The 23,324-nt window shown below is 49.5% G+C and overlaps 1 protein-coding gene across 1 annotated transcript in view; it reads right to left on the bottom strand.

Moving 5' to 3' along the window:
- Nucleotides 1–18,801, bottom strand: part of Gas6 (growth arrest specific 6) — a 29,063-nt gene extending 10,262 nt beyond the window's left edge. Inside the window, exons 1-8 of the mRNA XM_021170760.1 lie at nt 18,527–18,801; nt 18,112–18,278; nt 9,955–9,979; nt 7,931–7,993; nt 3,285–3,407; nt 2,565–2,687; nt 1,358–1,480; nt 425–546 (exon numbers count right to left, since the gene is read on the bottom strand). Coding sequence (XP_021026419.1) covers nt 425–546; nt 1,358–1,480; nt 2,565–2,687; nt 3,285–3,407; nt 7,931–7,993; nt 9,955–9,979; nt 18,112–18,278; nt 18,527–18,605 — 825 coding nt within the window. The 5' untranslated portion in view covers nt 18,606–18,801. The remainder of the gene's footprint in view (nt 1–424; nt 547–1,357; nt 1,481–2,564; nt 2,688–3,284; nt 3,408–7,930; nt 7,994–9,954; nt 9,980–18,111; nt 18,279–18,526) is intronic.
- Nucleotides 18,802–23,324: the final 4,523 nt, after the last annotated feature.

Genomic DNA, 23,324 nt, shown 5'->3' with positions numbered 1-23,324 from the left:
TGGTTCTCCAGCTTCATAGGTCTCTCTGACTTGCAAAGTTATACTGGTACTTGGTCACCCAGAGTCCTTGCTGCTGTTGTTCAGCAAATGCCACCAATGAACAACTGCCCCGCAGTTTACTTGATATAGAGCCCTGAACAGTGTGTGTGTGTATGCATATGATGCATATCCTGGTATGAACACATCACACCTTGGATCTACACCAGTGGGCCAGGTGGCTGAGAGTGGGGAGTTGCTATGGAAATTTCATCAACACAACAAAAGAGGCTCTGCTAGCTGTGTGGTCCTAGGAGCTAGTAGGAGTTTTCAGTCAACCAAGTCTCTAGAAAGTTTCTTCCCATAACCCATTATTAACAAAGGGTCCTATTCAAAGCCAGGCACTGGGGCTTCACGACGCCATCTAGTGGACACTACGGTCACCTACCTCACAAGTATCCATGTCTGGGGACAGCTTTAGGCCCCCTCGCCCATCACAGTGGCAGGTATAGCTGCCTGGGGTGTTGACACAGGTCTGCTCACAGCGATCCTGCTGGCACTCGTCCACATCTGTCGACAAAGGGACTCACAGTAGGCATGGGAAGGCGCCAAACACTCGGTGCAACCCCCTGACTCCTCCTAGAGACTCTGTAGACATCACTGTTCAGCCTGTTATCATGGAGGCCTATCTCTTAGGCCCCTACTTTCTAGAGAGAAATGAAGAACTGAAGATGTCTGAGGACTGTGCTCAGACTGACCAGCTCAGACACGGGAGGACCAAGGTTGTGGAGAGTGGTACAGAGCCAGGATCCCCACAAGTTCTTAGCTCCGTGCTCCCTTCCTTGAGGGCTCAGCCCTTCTCCAGGGCTCCTGTAGGGAATCTTTTGGAGTCTCCTGCAGCTCCCAGACAGGAGTGACTGTGGAGGGAGAGTCTCTGCCCTTGGGACATGGTGAACCTCCAAAGTGGGAGGAGAACAGAGGACCACATCACTCTCCATCTACTGTGGGTGCAACCCAAGTCTACCAAGGTCTTCCCTTTGTCCACTGCAGGCTAGAGAAGCCTAACGGCACGCGGATGTGTGCTCATTTGAGTTCACACGGGAACACACACACATGACAGCATGGTCTGTGTGCATACATGCATGGATACAATAGGGCCAGATCAGGGGATGAGACAGAGGGCTCACTTTAGGGGTCCTCTTCATTGAAGCTACAAAGACTCTCCTAGGAGGTTCTGACATTTTCCCAACCCTCCTGTGTACAAAGACTTCCTGGAACACCAGACCAATGATTGCCACTAATGAAGCAAGGTGGTCTACATTCAGGCAGTGACCAACATGTGTCCTAGGCTAAGCATCAAAGAAGGAAGTACCCTGGGTACCTTGGCAGGTCTTCTCCTTGGAGCTGTATGTGTATCCCTTGTCGCAGAGGCAAGAGTAGGAGCCCTGCAGGTTCTTGCATCGCGCGTCCCCACAGGTGTCTGAGTCTGTGCATTCATCGATATCTGCAAGCAAAGGCAGCCAGGCCAAGGCGGTACAGGTCGGTCTTGGACAGCTGCAGCAGCCACTGGGGCAGGAGGGTAGAGAATGGGAGGAAGGCACGATGCCTTCACCACGGGTGTCAAGTGATAGTGAGCCCAAGGACCACATGCTGCTCACCCACATTGTGTACACTGTAGACGTCATTGCTCAGGATTCACAATGCAAGGCAGGTATCCTCAACCTGCTACTAAAGTGTGGGAGCTATGACCCTTGGCCAAGGCCAGGGATGAGAGCCACAATGAGAGGACCTCTGTTCCTTGAATGAAGAGGACATGGGAGGGGAGGCCTATACCTCCCCAGATGCATCTCCTGTATATTACACATAGTTACGAGGACACAGTGATTGAGAGTTCTCCTACAATCACACCTCCTAAGAATAATCTTTGGGATGGTCAGAGGTGAACTCTGTGGAAGATAAAAATAAAACCTTTCCCCCTTTCCCACATTGGGTTTGGGAAATCGTCATTTGTCTGATGATGTCTGTGTTCAGATCCTGAGTTCCCCTCACCCCCAGGCATCCATCTGGAACACCCACAAAGGTTGCTGTGGCCTGGTCCTGGTGAGCCTCAGTGACTCAGATACTCTGGGTCTATCTGTGTTGACTGTCATTCCTCTAGATCCTAAATCAATACAGGGTTAAAACATGGACAACTGAGATGGTTTTTCTGGGTGATCTGGACTGAATGGAAATGGGACCATACAGTGGGGAGGTCCCATCTGCTTCTGTGTTCTTGGGAGTAGAGTAAGGGGAGCTGGGAGGTATGGCAGATGCACAGAGGTACTGGGGACTGTCACCCCTGGAGTTTCCTGCAGTCACATGCAGGGGTCTAGGCCTTGTGACTACACAGGCTGTCTGTAGGTTCTGTGGGTGGGAAGGTGCCTTGGAAGCGCAAGTGTGGATGGGCATCTCCAGCTCTTGCCCTTGCTCTCAGATGTAGGGAATCTCCCATGATGCTGGATTGGACCATCTGCAAAGGACACTCATCCCACCACCCCTCCCCAGGATAGGAAGTCAGGTGAGGTATCACTGCACAGCCAGGGCCTTACCTTGGCAGGTCTGGCCGTCTGATGCAAGCGAGAAGCCACTATGGCAGGCACATTGGAAGCTTCCTGGTTTGTTGTGGCAGACCTGGCTGCAGCCCCCATTCTTCTGGACACATTCATTGACATCTGGACATGAAGAAAGAGTGAGGGGCTCCTACCCGGGCACTTCCCTGCTGGCCTCATGGTAAATACATGAACTGCTGCTGCTGGTGGGGAAAGCCATAGACTTGGTTCTAGAGGTCCCTAGGTGCACAAGGGGACAGGGTGAAGGACAAAATGGACCCACCAATCAGTGCCCAGCAGTCATGAGACCAATGCACAGCCTAGTCTAGAACCCTGAACAGATCTATCCAGACAACCTGTGGACACCGCAGGGCTGTGTTGAGTGAGAAGCTTGGCAGGCTCTGCCATCTTGTTTGCAGCTTTACCTAATACCTCACACCTGCTCCAGAGTAGATCAAGGTGGGACCCATCAGCTGGGGTGCTAAGAGCCATGTGGTATTTCCTTTACTCTAATCCTGGTCCCCAATTCTTGAGGAGCCTGCAGCTCTAGAGGATGAACCTCGGGGCTGCTGAATTCAGGAGGTTCTCAGGCAGAGCACCATCCCACCCTGGACCCGCAAAGGGGTCCCAAGAAGGATGTTGATACAGAAAAGACTGTAGGGATGGCTAAGCTCCCAGTCTTGGGTAGAGGGGCAGAGAGAGGGCAAGGTGTGGACTCACCTTTGTCACAGAGCCGGCCTCCCCAGCCATCTGTGCACACGCAGAAGAAGTTGCCCATGAGGTCTTGGCAGATACGAGTACCCTTCTTATCACAAGGGTTTGGGGTGCACTGGTCAGGCAAATCTGAGTTGGAGGATACAAAAACGAAAACCACTCAGAATATCTCTGAAAGCCTCACCGCCTCATATAGTTGGGGGTGGTCAGAGCCTGGGGGGGCAGTGAAGCTCCCAGGGGTTCCAAAAAGGCTGAGCTGTGATGGAGGGTCCTACCTTGGGACAGAAACAAATATGAGGAACTTTTAAGGCCCTGGGATCGGTTCCAGTACCACCACCCAGATCTACTGAGCTATGCAAAGAGAGACTGCTGGCTCCTGCCTCCCAGGAAATGGGTCTTCAAGATCCCCAAGAAGGACTTGGGCACATTCTCTCCACAGCACTGGGGCGTCACATCAGGTGTGCAGTGGTCAGCCAGACAAGACACAGGGCTGACTGAGCCATAGAGTGTCAGTCTTTAGCTCTAGCCTGCAGTTAAAAGATCTTACAACGTCACCGCCCTCCACAGAGTACCTTAGGCTGAGACCTCCGGACACAGACTGCACCACGCCTTGCGTGGAGGCAGGAAAACTCTGCGTGTGCTTCAACCCCAAGGTTGGGAAGAGAGAGCCATTATTATATCCTGTTCTCAAAGAACCCTTTCAGAGGTCGAACAGATGTGGGCATGACCCAGAGGATAGGAACCCTGGGCCCTTCACTCTGCTCCATCTGAAGGGGTCTACAGTCTGTCTGGATGGGGTGGGTGGGGGTGGCTCCTGTCTACCAACAAGCTAGATCATTCTAGAGCAGCGCTTCTCAACCTCCCTAATGCTGTGACCCTCTAATACAGCTCCTCACGTTGTGGTGAACACCCCACCCCCAACCATAACATTATCTTCATTGCTACTCTATAACTGTAATTTTGCCTGTGTTGTGAATCATAATATGTGTACTTAGGTTTTCCAATGGTCTTAGGTGACCCCTGTGAGAGTGTCATCCAACCTCAAAGGGGTCATAACCTACAAGTTGAGAACTGCTGTTCTTGAGGGTCTAGATACATGGGGGTATCAGCTCCTATCACTCTTACAAGGGGTGCCACTTCTTAGCCCCAATCAGTCCAGACTAGTCACCCACGTGAACTGGCATTCTTTCACCCAGAGATCTTATGACACTTGGTAAGCATCTTCATGCTGCCCGATTCCTTCTCCTTGATGTATGTAATGCCTATCTGTTGCCTGACCAAAGACTGGCTCTAAAGTTTCACTAGTAGAAGATATGAAATAGGGCTGCCTCCAGATGGCACATGCTGAACTCTGACTGGATGAGGGTAACCAACCCCATTTCCCTCCTGTCTGTCTTCAAGAGTGTGGTTAGCATCAGCGGGCCACCCAAGCCCCCATCGCAGGAGCTGCATCCAAGGGCAGGAGTCACGCGTGATCCATCACTCCTGGAGCATAGCCGTACTTGTAAATTTTTTTTGCCATCAGCTCATGCCTCACACTGGCAGGAGATGCTACACTCTAAGGGTATCTAACAGGAAGTTCTGGGCTGGGTGGGCCCTCTGTGGTGCACGAAAAGCTGAGACCCGAGAGCTGAGGACCAATAGGAAGCCTGAGCTGTCCCGAGAGTAAGGACCAATAGGAAGCCTGAGCTGTCCCCAGAGCTGAGGACCAATAGGAAGCCTGAACTGCCCCTCTCTGAGGAGGCAGCCTTGAGATGCTTCCTTGGTCTTCCTCTGCTTTCCGTTAGTGGGCAGTCATTTTGAGAGTCGTAACAATTCACATCTCTGACTTTGATTCTTGGTGTCAGCTCTTGGGCATCCCTAGCCTATCTTCTGCCGACGTAGGTCTGAAGCCAGCATTTGTTCCTTCTTGAGTTACAGGAAGCAGTTTCGGGCCAAGCCAGAGGGGGATTGGAAACACTGGCCACTGTCTCCAGGAGGTCATCCTAGCAGGATGCTAGAAGTCTTATAGGTCACCCACATCATGTTTGCTCCATTCCTGGAGGCCTTCTCCACAGGTGCTCTCTTGCCTCCCACACCTAAACTCTAGACAGTGGGGTAATCTTGCTGCCTGGCAGGGACGGGGGAGCACCAGGCATAAGATAAGGCAGGGGCCAACCTCTGGATTTCCCAGATGCAATGCAGGAGCTCATCCAGGCTTTTCAGGTCAGCTTCATTCCTGGCAGCCTCCACTTGTCCTGAGCCAGCTGGGCTGGGTGCCGAGCCCATGGCAGGCATGGGAAGCAAGTCTAGGCTTCTCAGGGAAGCTCTACGATCTGATTTCCCCCGCTGTGGCCCTTCCACGTTTACATCCAAAGTCTGCTGGGTTTGCACAAATTACAGCCAACAGTGTGCCTGTGAGTCTTCAACTACTTTTGATTTCTTCAGAATGGTTGTTGGCAGATTATTATAAAATGTCATTTTTCCTTAAGCAAGTGTTGGCTGGGTAAAGTCAGAGTGGCCTGTAAGTGAGGGGTCAGGACTGGAGGGCCTCATTGTTCTACAACTGCTGTGGACTTGTGGAAGCCCACCTGAGGCCAAGATGTGGTGCTCGGCTAACTCAAGTATCTGGTTGGAGGCCTAAATTTATTTCTAAAGTTTACACTGGTAAATTTGGCACAAGGGCTGGTTAACTTGGCCAAGAGAGCCACATCTACCCATTGCAAAATCTGTCCTTAGGCCGAGGGATGATGCTGTGCCAACTTCCAATGGAGTAATATTATTTTTAAGAGAGTCCTAACACAGAGCCAATACCAAAACCTTTGTCCCTCTGTCCCTAGAGAAATACCACCCACGACATGTCATTTCTTTTCCTGTTGGGAATTTACCAAGTCCCATGTTTGACCCTTGGCAGGTGCCCAGAGCTTCTCCTTAGACACATTCCAGAAAGGTGAAAGAGTGGACACTGTTTTGCAGGCCCTGAGGGAGCCCCCTTAGCTTTCCACAGGCAAGCTATTCTTACGTTGTCAGTTCACCCTGGGTCTTTTGTGTGGCTGTAGGAGGAGTGTGAAGTGTGAACTGGCTCACTAGGTGGCAAGTTAGGACCTGGGTACCCATCCTGTCCAATCCAGGTCCTATGTTGTGGGCCCAGAAAGGAGCTCAGACCCCTAGAAAATCCCAACGGTCTGACTCACCCACCACTGCTTGATGTTGTCTGTCAGAGGATCACATTGGACATGACAGGGAGCCAGGAATGGCTTGTGAGAAAGGAACGGAATGGGAGCCAATGCTCTTCCTGGCACCAAGTGGGCAGAGTCCATGCTTAGACTATGGCTTCTCTCTGTCACTCTAGTTGCTGTTGGCATGGTGACCAGCTCCCATGAGGTGAGGTAATGGGTTTCCAGAAGACCTGCTAAGGCCAGAGTTTGTTTAGGGCTAGGTCTGAGCTCTAGAAATTGCCAGAATGATGGCCTACAAAAACTCTTGCTTTAATTTTTAACAGAAAACGGGTAACCAGAGAACTCAGGCTATGACATGCTGTGGGCAGCAGGGTGAGGAGCCAGGTACAAAGAGAAGCAGCCTGCAGAGCTGGTAGGCTTGGCCTTGGCCTTTTCTTCCCATGCCTCAGCAGGAGGATATGTGGGTCATTGGGCACTTTTGCACAGCTTCCAGGAGGGGCACAGACAATGACAGCTGAGGTGGGCACCCATGGGACCTGTGACGGACGAGCAGAGCCAGGCAGGAGGCAGTTTTGTGTTAGCCCTGATCTGGCAAGGCATCTGGCAAATGAATTTAACATATCTGTCACCAGCAAACACAGAGGTTTTCTTCTCTATTCAGTTCAGGGACAGGCTCTGGAAGTACACGCCCATTCTCCTCTTCCAGGCCACCTACCACCTAGGAGCAGAACATCATGTGCCCCTCCCACCGGATGGTGTCATTGCAATCCAAAACATCTTAAGAGGGTTCAAAGCCATAATCCTAGCCACCAACCAAAGCAATAGAACAATCCCTCAGAGCACTGGGGGCAAAAGTGAATGCCTGGGGACAATAATTTCATATGTACCAACAAATTAGAAAGTATAAGGGCCATCCTTGGGTGGAGGAAGGGTTGTGGGACGGGCTTACTGGGAGAAGGGCTGTGAGCAGGATGTAAGGTGCATAAGTAAATAAATAAATTCATTAATTAAAAAAATCATCTCTGACCCTTTCTTAGGAACCAGAACTGTGGACAGATGCATAGGACATCATTATAGCTTGTGATAACAGGAACAAATCCCCAACGCTGGTCAATCAACTTGCTTTAAGCTGAGCCAAAGAAGCTGACATCTGACAGGAGATGTGATTGTACTTGCCTGGGAAGGGACTCCTATCAGGGTGACTAAGGACAGGGTGACACAGGTGTGCAAAAGCCATATCTGCATTTCCGGGTGCAGGTAGAGAGCTGAAAGAGGGTTTTGCCCATATGATGTGTGGTAGGGGACACACCTCACACCCCACAGACTATTTAACTCTATATGTGTACATTAGAAACAAAACCGAGATGCACTTTGTTAAAAAGAAAGTTAAAAGCGCAAGAAGCTGACTGGGGAGGGTTGGACAGCTTCTCCCTCAGCAGCCTTACCCCTGGCTCCCCAGCACATGCTTCAGGTGAGGCAGGAGGGCACACTTACTCTGAACGCATTTGGCGAAATCTGGGTTTTTTTCTTCAGGTCTGCCATATTTTCTCATGCAGTCTACAAGAAACAGACAACACAGTCACTCTTCATCCCTGGGGTGGAGCAGGTATCCAAATTGGGGCCAGATGACAGTTTCTTTTCATGCGGACACCATGGATCTCCAGTGAGTGCATGCCAACCTGTCAGTACGGAGTACCTGGCAGGGACAGCAGGAAGGTGCACCAGTGTGACCGAGCACCGGGCCCAGAACTGGTAAGTGCTGGAATCTCCCATCACATAGACCAGCAAAAGCTACAGTGCTAGTGTGACTAGGGCCAAAGCTGAGCTTCAAGAGCACAATGGTCCAGGCAGGACTAAGGATACTGTTCTTAGTCTGCAGGCAGAAACACTTTGAAGGCACCTTAAGCCTGGAGGGCACTAGATCTGGCACACACGTGTGTTCTTCAAGGGGAGCCAGGAGCATGACATTGGAACAGATACAACACGTGATGGCTGTGTGTGCTCAGCCACTCTATCTGATCCTTCAGTAGGCCACATGTGGGAAGGCAGCATGGACAACATAAGCACAGTTAGGATGCATGTGTAGGTTAACTAGCTCCTCTGCTTTGACAGAGAGATGGCCCAAGGCTCTTGGGCTGGTGTGGGGCTTCAGAGGACACCCTGAGTGAATGTGTATTGTGACATGGGCACAGTTCACTGAAGACTACAAGGCCAACTGACCCATGGGAAATTGGTAAAGCCATTACCCCCATGGGCCAGGATCAAGAGGAATGGCAAAGCTTTCTTGGGATTCTGAAAACGAGTGTTTACAAATGATGGATCAGTGTGTATAAAGACTAGCGACTGTGGTCTCTTCCTCTCATGTCTACAGCCTGATATCTACAGAGACTTCCTACTGAGATTAGCTAGCCCTTCCCCTTCGTTTTAGCTAATAAATAGATTGAAGTGCTGGGTCATAGTCTATGTCTTGGAGAACCCCATGAATCCCAGCTTGACTGTATATGTCTGTCATTTCTTTATTTTCTTGCCTCCTCTAGCCAATATTCTGGTACCCAAGCCTGGAGAGTCACAGCAGGCTAGTCACTGGTCTCCTGTGCTGTTGCCAGGTAGAATTTTATAAGCAGGTGCCTGTGGAACAGAAGGTCAGTATCTTTCCCAAATGTGTGGTAAAAACTCCAAAGTCCAAGAATATACAATTCTTACAAGCAATATAGATCCAAAGTACTTCAGGTGTTCACCAGACAAACAGTGCTCAGAGGGGAATATAGAGCTTCTTAAAGAAGCAAAGTGACTAGGATCTTTTTTTTTTTTTTTTTTTTTTTTGTCTCTCCTATAAAAGCATATTGGAGCAGGGTAGTGGTAGTATCTGCCTTTAATTCCAGCAGTCTGGAGGCAGAGGCAGGTGGATTGTTGGGTTTGAGACCAGCCTGGTCTACAGAATGAGTTCCAGGACAGCCAGGGCTATACAGAGAAACCACAGAGAGAAACAAACAAACAAAAGAACTTATGATATTTTCCTTGTCACTGTGTGCTTGTTCCAGTGGCTGAGAGTTACATGTGTGCTCCTGTTCATCAAACTATGTACAAAGCCTTCTGCAAGGCTCTAAGTTTTAACTGATAATAGAGCAAAGGTTGATAAACACACAACATACAAGTAAAACTATTTTTTTTTTGGTGTGTGTGTGTGTGTGTGTGTGTGGTCCTCAATAATCTCAGAAGTATAAAGTCCTGACACCAGTAAGTTGGAGGGCACTCAATTAGCCATATTTCCAGATGTGGGCAGGGCCTGGGATCAACTGAAGATATCTGCAAAACAGCAGCATTGGTCTGAGGCTCAGGCAACTCGGAATAAAATGATGGCATAAAAAACACACTCATGTATAATTCCTCACATATGAGTATTGTTGACAGCTCTAATCTCCTAGCTCCCTTCTTCTAGAAGTAACATGGTAATGGGATTTCCCCAGCATGAAATATGTGTGTATGACAACGAAGCTACTATAGTAACTTTAACTCACCTTGATATCTTGGATAGAAATACTCCTGTGGAAAGAGAAGAAAGGACACAGTTAACCAGCACAGCATGAGGCCTTTTGAAAAGGGCTATTACTGGCTCATCAAGCCTGGAGACAGGAATCCAGAAGCACGAATCTTGCACTGTGGCTCCCTCAAAGGTAGGGCTTGGAAGCCACTGTCCAGAAAGGATGTCACGGAAAGAAGCAGAGGAACCAGAGGCCTCTGCTGACTCAGCCTCTGCAAGATGACTGCAAAGCATGACTGTGTAGTCACCTTCAGGAGGAGGCAAATCGGTGTCACCTAGACCTAATTAGAGGGTGCCTCTCAACATGTCTTCGGGGAAAATGCTTGTAGGATAGACACAGACTAGGTAGGAGCTCAGGGTTTCCGTTGCTGTAATAAAACACCATGACCAAAAGCAAGTTGGGAAGGAAAGGGATTTTTTTGGCTTACATGCCATGGACAGGAACTCAAACAGGACAGGAACCTGAGGCAGGAGCTGATGCAGAGGCTATGGTGGGGTGTTTGCTAATTTGCTCCTTCTGGCTTGCTCAACCTACTTTCGTACAGCACCCAGAACCTCCAGCCCAGGGGTGGCACCACCTACAATGGGCTGGGCCCTCCACCTCGGATCACTAATTAAGAAAACGTGCTAAAGGCTTGCCTACAGCCCTGTTTATGGAGGCATTTTCTTAATTGAGGTTCCCTCCTCTCAGATGGCTTTAGCGTGTGTCAACTTGACATAAAACCCCTTGTCAACTGCCACACAAACACATCACATTAAGTCTCGACCTTTTCTTTCTCATTCATCCCCAAGATTTCACATTAAAAACATAAATAACTTTAAAAAGTCCCACAGTATTTACAAATTCAAAGATATTACAAGTTCAGTCCCTTTAAAATACCCAGACTCTTAAAAATCCAAAAATGTTTGAAATTTTTTCAGCTGTGGGCTTCTCCTAGGGGCTTAGGTCACTTCTCTGGCTCTGCCCTTTGCAGCACATACAGATTAGATTGTCTAGGCTCCAGCTGGCTGCACTCCACCGATGCTGCTGTTCTTGGTGGTCATCCCAAGTGATTTGGGGTACTGATCTCCCAAATGCTGGGTCTTACTCTGCAGCTGGGCTGCGTTATCTCCAATAGCCTCTCCTGTGCTCTCTTCAGAAACGCCAACTCTACTACACATTGTCAAGCCTCAGCTGCTCTCCATGTCCCTGCCACACATTCAACACCAGCACCACCCATTGCCTCTTACACTACCGAGGTCTCCTGCCAGCACAAGGCACAGCTCTGGAACAGAGCTTCTGTGTGTTGACTCTCAGGAAACACTTTCCAGAAGATTTCACCTCAGTGATGCTGGTCTCTGCTCAATCACTGTTAATTTCTCAGCACCAGCTGACCAGCATCAAGAGAGTATCCCAGCAAAGCAAAGGTTTCACATTGGTAGTTCTTCAGCTAACCAGAACCACAGACTCTAATTCAAAATAACAAGAGGCCCCAGTGGAGCCTTTAACCTCCCCCTGAAACTTCACAAGTTGTCTGCACTGTACTCAACAGTATGATCTTCCAAGCTCCCGCAGAACAGCTCACTGAGCCTCAACACTCAATGGCTTTTCCAGCCTAAAGTCCTTCCACACTCCTCCCCAAAACACACAGTCAGGTCTGTCAATGCAATATCCCACTATCCTGGTACCAATTTGTCTTAGTCAGGGTTTCTGTCGCTGTGATGAAAAACCATGACCAAAAGCAACTTGGGGAGGAAAGAGTTTATTTGGCTTACACTTCTACATCATAATCTACCATTGAAGGAAACTAGGACAGAGACTCAAACAGGACAGGAACTGGAGGCAGGAACTAACGTGGAGGCCGTGGAAGGATGCTGCTTACTGGCATGCTCCTTGTGCCTTACTCTGCCTGCTTTCTTATAGAACTCAGGGTGACTGCCTGAGCCCTCCCATATCAATCACTAATTAAGAAAATGCCCTACAAGCTTGCCAGATCTTATGGAAGCATTTTCTTAATTGAGGGTCCCTCCTCTGAGATGATTCTAGCTTGAGTCAAGTTGACATAGAACTATCTAGCACAGCTCTCTTCATCCTCAGATGCGCCCCCCCCACCCCCAGTCATTGGTTTTCATACAGTATCTTGGAAAAACACATTTTCTAGTTGAGGCACAAATCTGTTCACAAGAGCTCTTTCCTGTCTCTGTATCCCCACACTGTACAGTGTATACAAGCCCTCTGGCTATTCCAGGCCAGTGACCGGATGAATAGAAGCCTGTTCAGGAATGATATACGCAACAGGCAGCCAAACAGGCCAATGCTACAGACTCCCAGCAGAGCGCCCACCTCACCTGCAATGTGACAGACATCCCCGTTTGTGTTCTTTCACCTCTCTCTCACTAGTGAGGGGCTATGTGGGTGAGAACAGAGGTAACAGGGACAGAGCATGTGGGAGGAAGGTCCCCATGACTAGGGGGTGATGGTGTGCTTTTCTACAGTTTTAGAAAGAATATCTGGAAGGAACTTAGATGACCAAATGCCCTCCATGTTACAGAGTCAAGTGTGGGGATGCAGCCAGTGGGCGTGAGGTGGAGTTCATGTGTTTGGTGTTTACATGGCCAGGAAGAGCCTTTCATAGCCACACATGGAAAGGTCAAAGGTAACAGCATCAACCACACTCCAGTAGTACTGCTGTAGGTCTGTCTTGAGGCCAGCACAAGCCAACTTGACTCCTGGAAGGATGTAGCAATTCTAACACCCAGCTCAGAAAGACCCAGTGTCTTTTGCAGCTGCCTGAGAGTGACAGATCAGAACTGATCTCCTTGTCCCCCTGCCCAGGACCAGGCAGGATCCTGCCCTTGGATTCCAGCTATCAATCCTTCTTTCAGGCCTCCTTGGAGGACCTCACCAGTCGGGCTGAAGCTGGATAGCTTCCATGGCTGCCTGATCAGACTATGTCTGAAGGCAGCTCATGCCCCAAAGACAAAACCCACACAAGAGGACAATGCTGGATGCACGCATTATCAAGACGGAGAAACATCTGAGCCCAAAGCAGGATGCAGGTGAACTGACATCATTTCCTGTGATTGCAAACGGGATGGCCCAACTGCCAGCCCATGGCACACAACTGGGAAGGTTCTAGATTATTCTGCACAGTAAACTGCGGCTGCCACCTGCAGAACACCATTCTCACCTTTGTCTGTAAGTCCTCTCAGACTCTTAGAGGCCAAGACATCTCTGCCTAGCAGAAATGAGGCAGTAGAATGGCTTTTTTGTAGTCGGAGGAGCATGTTACAAGCATCCTCAGTTGACTTCTCATCAGACAAGCCCACCACAAACTCTCTTCCACAGGCAGCATCGGGCCCTACAGAATGCTCACACCCATGCCTTGGCCCTATGGATGCTGACTCTCATAGGCCATGGGCACCTAGCTGGGATGCTGCTTCATAGACAGGCTTTGTGGAGTGCACACTCCCAGGGAACTCTGAGCATCAGATGCTCAGGGCGGAGGGAACACATGTTCTGCCTCACCAGCTCTGCATATGGAGTGTTACAGTTGAAGATGTAGACAGTACTGCTCACCTGAGTTTGGGGAACATTCTAAGCACAGACAAGAAGACATAGTTTCGAGGGAGACACCTTGGCAAATTCTGGGGACACCTTGGCAGGGTATTTCACCTAGATGTCCCTTCTCTGCCAAGAGTCCAAATCCCAAGTCTCAGGTCTCTTTTCCTGAGATACCCCTTTCTTATTTTTCCCTCCCCACACTGGGCCTCGTTCCTCTTGTCTAGTATTCTAAGAGGAAATGGGATGGGAGGTGTTCTACCTGCCCTGGCACTGGCCTTCCCTGAGCTGTCCTTGGAGAACCCACCATGTCAGGACAAATGTCCTTAGTGGGTAGACATGGTTTAAACATGATCACCCAGGTCCCAGACCCTTAGAACTAACAGTGCCCCAAAGTCCCATGAGAGTACAGCAGTAGCAGCAGAGAAGGGTCTGGGGGCAGGCAGGGAGAATGAATTAGAGCCACCACTGAGAGCTGAGACACAGTCAGGGAGGGAGGGGGTGGAGGGAGTCTCTCATTCAGCTTCCGAAGTATTAATCCTCGCAGCCAGCCAACCCACTATGAATCTTAAAATTTAAAAAGAAGGTGAGAATCAGCAACCAGGCCTGAGGTCTTCCTCCTCGTACCAAAGTATGGGGTAGAGGCTCCAGCTGGGATTAACTTCTTGATTAGGAACCTCTAGAGGCCAGCATCCTAAGCTGGGGGAGCAGCCTTAAAGGCTTAGGTATCTTACTGAAGATTCTGCAGAAGGGATCACCTGGGGCAGAGTTACAACCTCAGGGCCTCTCTGGAATTAGCAACTGGGACAGGGAACCCAGCCAGTGAGAAGGAAGTGCCCGGAAGGGACAGTAACAATAAAAAGGGAAACCAGATAACAGAGAGGCTGTGGAGGAGAGAAGGGACAGAGAGATTAGAAGTGGCCAGGGCTGCCACCACAGGGGAGCTGCCACAGCCACTGAGGAATGTGGGTGGAGGTACACAGTAACTGTGTGGGGGGATCCTGCATTTCTTCCCCAGAGAAAGTCAGGAAGAAGCTACCAGTATCCGCCCACTGGAGGGCTCAGATCTGGCCCCTTTCTTCCTAATGTCAGAAGAAATGCTAACTGAACAGAGCCAGACTCTTCCCAGACACAGTGAGAAAACAAAACAAAACAACCACATGGTTCATCACGCGGGAGTCGGCCTGTTTCCAGCGGTCTAGGCCCACCCAGTATGGAGGGCAGGACCACACTGTCATCCCCTCCCTGGGGGCCCTGGAAATAGCAGATATAAGGAGCAGGTGTGTGTGCAGGTGTGCATCAGCTACAGTTGGCCAGGATACCACTCAGAACCACAGGAGCCTGGCTGGTCTACTCCAGCACCGTATGTCCACAACATCAGGGAACACACAACAGGGTTTTAACAAGTACTGAGAGCTTTCACTAAAGCCACACTGACTCCTCATTCAGACCCACACGAGACAAGAGGACTTGGATGGAAGCCTGGCACCTCTATTTGCATTATGAGTCTGTCACTTGCTTTTTTTTTTTTTTTTTTTTTTTTGCAATGGAGGCATGCTAATCCCTCGGGCACTGTCTACAATAAAACTGGAGACGCATACCCATCTCATCCCCCTGCAGGGTTGACCACACAAAGATAAGCAGATAGGAAGGATGTGTTAACATTCTGTCTTGTCCCAGATCCCCAAGGGAAGTTAACAGTCTTGAGGGACAACAGAGTCTTAGAGATCACTGAGAACTGTTATTATGAAGGAACCTGCACTCCTGAGGACCCCCTTGTCCCCTTGAGGAATAAGGACTCCTTCTAATCACTTTGTAGTACCAGTACTGAGGCAGCATTAGCTGGACCACACTTGACAAGCCCTGCTTAACTCGGCATATCTCATACCCTGTGCCCACTCCTTCTATTTAAATTTAAAGCTCACATCCATGTCCCAAAGGCAACCCTGAGGTGAGGCCACTGGACCCTTTGTTCCTTTCCTCAATGTGCACTGACTCATTATATCCCTGCCTTCTGCTTCTCACCGCTTCTAGTCTCTATGGATAGAGTTACCCAGGCAGCCAAGCCTAGATCTTTGGCATTCCCAGACCTGGTCCTTTTACCCTAAAATTTCACTCACAGATCAGCCCAGTAAGGATTCCCGAGGACCATTGTGAGAATCTGGTCTGGTAGGTGATCTGCAGACCACAGCTTCTCATTGTCACAAAGAGTGGGGCAGGTAAACCGAAGCCACGCCTCTTGTCAAGACCCTCTCATGGGTGGCATCCTACAATGAGCTACATTTCAAGGCCAGGAAAGCTGACCTAGCATTTTCACAGGAAGGTTAAGTCTCTTCCCACTCTTCCTTCTGAGTCTATGAAGGTGACTGGCGCTTGCATATCTACTGGCGCGGGTCTCAGGTCTCCCCAGCGGTATGGAGTAGGGGAGGCTCCAGCCATGGGTCCCTGCAGAGGAACACGGGGACTCCAGAGCACAGCTTGGTACTACCTCTTCCTGAGGCTTGCCTGGTATCCGTGGCGCCAGGAGAAAAGGGACTAGCAGCTAAATCAAGGTGCTAGCAGCTAGGAAAGAGCTTTGATTTGGAACTCTGCAAGGTGACGTGAGGTGCGTGCGGACTGGACGCCGGGGTTAACAGTTTCCATACTGCAGGCAAGAGGCACAGGTCAGGCATCCAAGCTGACTCATGGGAGGAAAGTCCATGTGTTAGGGTGTAGGGGTTACAGAGGGGACAGTTTTAGATAGATCTGATGGGAAGAGGTGTTCGCCAAGCCCTGAAGGAGACAGGCTCTGACAGGACCAGAGGGGACTGCCCTTCGGAGCATTATAGTCAGGAGTTTCACCCAAAAGCTGACAGAAAAGGGAAACCCTCCCCTGGCCCGAAGAGAAGTTATTTGGAGGAGGTGGGGGTCCTGAGGACGTTGCTCTCTTCCATGTCTTCATTTCACATCTTCGCAAATAAGATCATAATTAAAACGTACAAGCAATTAAAACCAGAGGGACTTGACTCTAAGAAAAGCAGTTCCCTGTCCAGACAGTCAGGAGGGGCTAGCTTGGGCCTGTCTGCCCTGGCAGGCAGGCTGCAGAGGGGCGGGACTCCACAGCTGGGTGGTGGCCTTGCTGCTCTCTCTCAACTCTTGTCACCACAAGCCCTGTCCACACTGAATGGCAGGAAGCTTCATGGGAGGGTGGAGTTGTAACACAAAGAACCAGTCACCTAAGCCCACAGCCCAGGTGACCAAGGATTGGGACTTACCCTAGAATGCTGATAGCAGAACTCATTGGGTCGAGAGCAATCATTAAAACAGAGAAGCAGCAGCAAGGGTATAAAAAGATCAGCCATCTGCCCCATCCTGCTGTAGATGCCTGGGGCAGCACCATGGCAAGGGGAAGGTGGGAGGTGGGGTGGGGGAGGGGGGCAGGGGTGGGGCACAGCTTGTCACCTGATCTTGGCTTCCACACTGGGTAACAGTGCCAAAGCAGCTATGGTGACACTCAACAGCTGTAGCACCGCTATCAGGAAAGCAGCTTTGACAGGGATTGTCCAGTCAGCCGATTAGACACAAGTCAAAGCAAAGGCCCCAATGGCTCACACAGCGCCATCCTCACATCACGTGATCCTTACTTCACCCCAGAAGAATTCTTTGAAGGGAAAATGCCAGCGGAACCCAACATTGTGAAACCATACCGATTTGGCAGGTGGGGGGGGGCGGGAGTGGGGGGGCTCTGCATCACTATGCGCCAGTACAGATCTCAACCTCAGGCATGCCCTACGCTGGGGTGTGTTCCCCCATGAATCCACTCAGCCCTCACACGCACCTTCTGGGGAGAGTCCTGTGCATACATAGGCTGCTGGCTGCAGTTGGCTGTATGCCTGCTCCATTCCCCAAGGACATTATTAATAGAAGTTTGTCCTGGGCCAGCACAGCCCTTGCAGGGGCAGGTGCCGGCCCTCTTCCTCACGTTGCTCCCCACCCGCCCGTATGCATGTTCTTAGCACAATTCCAGCCATCGTATTTTTGGACCTGCTGCAGCAAGCAATTCCAGCTTTGAGATCTTTCAATTCCTCTTTCAGGAAAACCCTGGGTCCCTCCAGAGGAAAACCAAAGAGGAGCCCCACCCCTTACCTCCAATCCAATCAAGGGACTGGCAGTCTTAGGAAGCCTTTGAGTTTCAAATCACTGCGGATTTTTCCCACGGGTACTTTCTTTTCGAGGGTAGGGGAAGGTTTAGTTTGAACATATACTGAGAGGGGCTTCCTTCAGAGTCTACTGAAGGGATCTCAGTGGAGCCCACTCAAGGATACGCTTTCTACTCCTGAAGAAGAGAGGACTTGGGGGTCAACTGAGGAACTGGGGCTCAAGAATGGAGAAGTGCAAGGGGGTGCGAAGAAGGCTCAGTGTCTAAGAGTTCTGGGGTGCACGTGGTGGTGCGGTCCACACAAGGATCCTTAAATCTCCAGAAAGGATGTTTGGGATTCGACAGTCCCCGGGTCTCCTGGACCTCCATACGGTGGGAGTTGGAACTTGTGGCCCCCAAAAGTATGGGTTCTGGGACGCCCAGGCCCCACCCCGCGACCCCTGGCGCCCGCTCACCGTCTCTGGGTCGTTCTCGAACACCTCTCTGGCCTCCTCTTTGCTGCACACCTCCTCCACGCACTCCCGTTCCAGGTGGCCCTGCTTGGCCTCCTCGAAGACTTGGTAGGCGCGGCGCTGCCTGGGCCGCAGGAACTGCGCCGCCTCACGCGCCCGCAACAGCACAGCTGCAGAAAGAAGGGTGTGCAGTCAACCTACACTCACTCGGGGCTGGAATGTCGGGGGTCAGGGATGCTGGGGATCGTAATGCCTGTGTGTCTGGGATGCTCCGGGTCCGTGATGCCTAGAGCCCAGAGGTCCGGGGCCAGGATGCCAGGGTGTCTGGGGTACCCAGCACCAGGATGCTGCGCTGGGGTACAGGCCTGGAGCCCCACACCACGGGGTAGTGGGGTTGGGGGACCCCTTCGGTACTCACTGTGAGAAGACTCGGAAGCCAGCAGGAGCAGCAGAAGCGCAGTGCCCAGGGCGGCGGCGGGCCCGGGCGGTGGCGGCATGGCGAGGCCCGGGTCGGGGAGCCTAGCAGCCGGGAGCGTGCGGTCAGAGCACCCGGGAGGCTGAAGCGAGGCGCGGACGCCGCGAGACTCGGGCTCCGGTCATCCTGGCTAAGCGACGGTGAAGGTCACATCCCTGCGGCGGCAGCGCCGCACCCGGCGCTCGCTGCGGTTCTGGGCCGTGAAGGAGGCAGCGGGTGAGGGCGGGGCTTAGGGCGGGTGGGGTGGGGCCTAAAGCGAGTAGGGCGGGGCCTTTGGGGGCGGGGCCGAGCTGGGTGAGGCAAGGCAGGCTGACTGGTTCGACTCCAGTATCCTCAAAATTTCACTGCTAGAATGCGGTAAAATGAAAGGAGAATTGTATCTGGGCATCCTGCCCAGATACAATTTGACCGTTTTCTATCCTCCTCTGCAGACATCGTTTTCGGAATCTACATTCTTGGGCACATTTTCTAAAGAGATATAACGTCCACTAAGGAAACAATAACTGTGGCCACACCCAGTGGCATGGAGGTCCACGGTGCAAGATGTTATTCCTTCTGTAATCTGATTTCCACACCACAGGCTGAAAGCAGCATTGTTTATTTTCCAGTACCAAAGCTTCCTGGCTCTTGTCTCAGGGCACTTTGCAAGGTCATAGGTGTGTGTGTGTGTGTGCGTGCGTGCGCGCGCGCGCGCGCGCGCGCACACACACACACACACACACACACACACCTTGCAGACCAATCACAGAATGCAGATATGCAGCAGCCTGCCAAAACCCAATAGGGGAGATGTTCCTGAGACATCCTTACCTCAGCATTTTGATAGAAAAGGATAGGGAGTCACCCCACCCCACCCCCCCTTTTCTGGGTGAATGCAACCCAGATTCTTGGGAGCACACAAGGTCATTACTGGTGGAATTCCTGTTTAAGGTCATCCGTTTAAAGGTGGGGCTAACAAATATCTTAATTTCAGAGAAATGACTGCCATGGGAATCATCTTGAAAGGGAATTAAAAATTGGATAAGCTGTGCCTGCTTCCAGACCAGAATCACGGCACTCCCAGGAAACCAAGCCAAGAGCTTCAGAAGCCAGAGAGCACCCCGAATTTCCTAAGGCTGCCCCAGGCCTACAGACACCGTGAGCTTGGGAAGAATATTTGCCGTATTAATTTTCTGCTCTTTCTTAAGAAGGAACACTGTTTTCAAAAGTGTTGGTTATTCACGAACACTCACTGCAAGCCAAGTAGAGGTCTGCCATTTCTGAGGGTTCTGAGGAACGGGCATGGGTGGAGGTCAGGTGGTTTGCATGTCTGCAGCTGCTGCCGCCTGTACACCTGTGGAAGGTTGGAGGAAAGATGATTGTTCTAGTTACTTGAATCCCTCGCCCCCATGAGAGACAGCTTCTCTGGCTTCTATGGTGTGGTCGTGACTCAGATAACCAGGACCGAGCACCAACTCAGCTAGATGGAGTTATCCAGATCTTTTGGCTTCCTTTAGCCTCGACCTCAGTCTCCCCTACATTCCCAGTGCATTCTTTCTGCTGGGTATCCCAGTAAAGACGCCTCACATTATACAGACCGTTGGTTTAATGAAGAGCATCCTCCTGGATTTGGCTTAGAAAACAGAGCAAAGAGGAAGCAAATGTGGGGGGAAGTGGAAGGCTGGATGGAGGGCACTGTAACCGAGTCATCAACACAAACAACCAACCAACAAAACAAATGAAACAAACAAACAAACAAACAATTCCCTTTCCAAGGCAGCCATGGGAAACCTGTAAGAAACGACCCAGGTAAATATTTCACATTTGATGTGCCCTGCAATGGAAATGGTGAGGCTTGGCCCCACAGGGCAGGAGGTTGGAGCCATCTGGGGTGTTGCGAACAATCTGGCTACAGAAAGGAAAGCTGGTTGCTTCTCTTGTCAGGAATAAGCTCAGGTGGGCTGTGGAGATTGGGTGGAAGCATTGTGTCTGGATGGAACCAGTTCTGCACAGTCCCCAAGGCCACTTCTCTGTGCAATACACTTGAACTGAGATGCTCTTGTTCTTCTTTAAAATGAGTTGTCCTGGGAACAAACCAACATTCAGTTTGGTTTCTGTTTGGGGTTCAATAGCCTTATCGATATATGGAAATGCCTTTAAATTGTGTCTATAAGATAGCTTTTGATGTACCTGAGGCCCAGGTGTTTACCTGTGTAGCAAGATGACACAGCAGGATCCAAAGAGTGCCTGTCCCTTTGCTAATTCTTCCTTTCCAATGTTCCTCCCATCCCCTGTGTTCCCATAGTCTAGAAAACAGCTTCTGCTACTACAGAGTAACTCATAATTTCTAGCATTACATAAATCTATATTAACCACATTTTTTGCTTGGCCTTTTCAACCAGCATATTTTCATTTTTGCTCACTATATTCCATTATATGGATATACTTATTGATGAACATTGGAGGTTTTTAAAAAAATTTTATTTCTTTATTTTATGTGTATGAGTACACTATAGCTGTATTCAGACACACCAGAAGAGGGCATCGGATCCCATTACAGATGGTTGTGATCTGGAAGATCAGTTGGTGCTCTTAACCACTAAACCATCTCTCTAGCCCAAGTTGTCTTATTTTTTTTAATCAGACAATAGACTGTGAACACTTATGGACCATTTATGCATAAATTATCACGTGCCGATATGGTTTCATTTCTCTTGAACTTTCTTTTTATTTTAATAAAAACTTTATTTAAACAAGAGGATTGACTTGAAGGGATGATTTTGTCCAAGAGTAATTTATCCCTACTTAAAGACAAATTGCCCTGCTTGTAACAACAATGTACAAAAAGGTTATAAAAGTGTACTTGGCTTTACAATGGTAGATGAAAAAACATTAAAATTCTCCCATCAGACAAGGTATGCAAGGATTTTATGTTGTTGGGTTCTTTTGTCAAAACGATGAGAAGAAAATAACTTACTGTAACATAAGGAGTGGAATGAGGGAGCCACTAATGGAGAAAGGGGAATGTTTTCACAGACCCAGTACCTTACCCCATCTGATGTCAATCAAAACAACATTGGCCACTTAGTTTAAAAAAGAAAAAAAAGCAATATACTTGTGCACACACACCAGTTACTTTATGTGCAATAAAGAAACGAGGACAGGGAAATGGAGGAATAAAGAAAGCTATACTGTAGTAGCCAGGATGTGGCAGAACCAAATCTCAGCTTTCTAATTGAGAGTGAGAGTTCCTGTGGCTCCCGTGGCTCCCGTGGCTCCCGTGGCTCCCGTGGCTCCCATTGCATTTGGTCTATAACGAAATTCTGGAGGAAAGTAGCAGGTTCCCTGTTTAGTAGAGGCCGTCTGTCTGCTGCTGAAACACATCAATCACATCTTCACCCCCCCCCCCATTTCCAGCTGTGCAGGTGTGTCCATTTCATTGACTGCTTGCCGATCAAATCAGATTCTTTCCTCAAGTTTCTGGTCAGCCACGGTGAGCACCATAGTCTCCTCAGCTGCCACTTCACAAGAGAGGCACCAGGTCTGCACTGACGGCGCACACAGGCAGCAGCAGAAGGGGCAGCTTGAAGGTTTTTAAACATTTTGTTTGTTTGTTTAGTGTGTGTCTGCATGTGTGTGTACATGTGTGTATGCATGTGTGTGTGTGCATGTATGTGTGTGTATAACCTGTAGGAATTTCTCTTTCTCCTTCTTATTGTTTAAAATCACATTTCTGTAATAACTAATGATTTTGAGTAGAGCTTAGTGTGCCTTGTGCCATCCAAATAGCTTCTCTGCTGAAGTGTATGTTAAAATTTCCTTCCTCCCTCCCTCCCTCTTTCCTTCCTGTTTGAGATGTTTGCTTTTCTAATCATTGTTTCAAGAATTCTTTAAATAGTCCAGATAAAAGGTCCTTATCAGATGTGTGGTTTGTAAATATTTATTTCCAGCCCGTACCTGTGTTTTCATTCTATCAAACTGTCTTTCAAAGAGCAGGTGTCTTAAGTTTGAGATTACTTGAGGAGAACAATGGATTCCCTTTGGTTCTGGCCTGAAAGGGTCAGAGTCGTTAACTGGGAGAAAGTTCAGGGGTCATCCCTCCTGAAAGGGAGGGATGTCCTAACACGACTTTCTGTGAGCCTTAGTTTTTCCTTGTTCCTAGTCAAGAGTTAATATTTACCCTGAGAGGAGGATGTCCTTGGGTCTGCAGATAACAGTTTCTTCTTCTGAAGTTCGTTCTTGTTATGAGAAAATGACTCCAAAAATGATAATATTGTGTGCCAGGTGCATGCAACTAAGTAAAAATGTTATTTTTTGAGCAAAAGTTGCAAAGTCATACCCCATGTTTTTAAGCTGTAGAAAGCAGTAAAGCTTTGCTACTTGCCACCAGAGCAGTAGTCTGTCTGTCTCTTTAAGGCGTTCTCGAAGCTGGTCTTTGTCAATTACTGGCTCCCCCTTTTATGCTTCTGGTGTTATATTTGTCCAATCAAATGTCATAAAAGTTTTTTCCTAGAAATTATTGCAAAGGTAAGTTTTGTGTTCAGGAACATGATCTGTTTTAAATTAGTGAGACTTTATTCAGGTGAATAGTCATTTGGTTATCAATCATGTTGACCCATTATGTAGCATTCTGAATAGATGACTGAGGTATAGATTTCAGTGTGTGTGTGTGTGTGTGTGTGTGTGTGTGTGTGGTGATGGTACAGTTGTCCCAGAATTGTTTACTGAAAACTATTCTACTTCTAGTGACTAGTCTTTGTGT

The sequence above is a fragment of the Mus caroli genome, unplaced genomic scaffold, assembly GCF_978045245.1.
Source record: "Mus caroli unplaced genomic scaffold, Mus_caroli_1 scaffold_10, whole genome shotgun sequence".
In the NCBI taxonomy this organism is placed as follows: domain Eukaryota; kingdom Metazoa; phylum Chordata; class Mammalia; order Rodentia; family Muridae; genus Mus; species Mus caroli.
The sequence above is the reverse complement of the archived record's forward strand: the minus strand, read 5'-3'. Positions and strand labels throughout refer to the sequence as shown.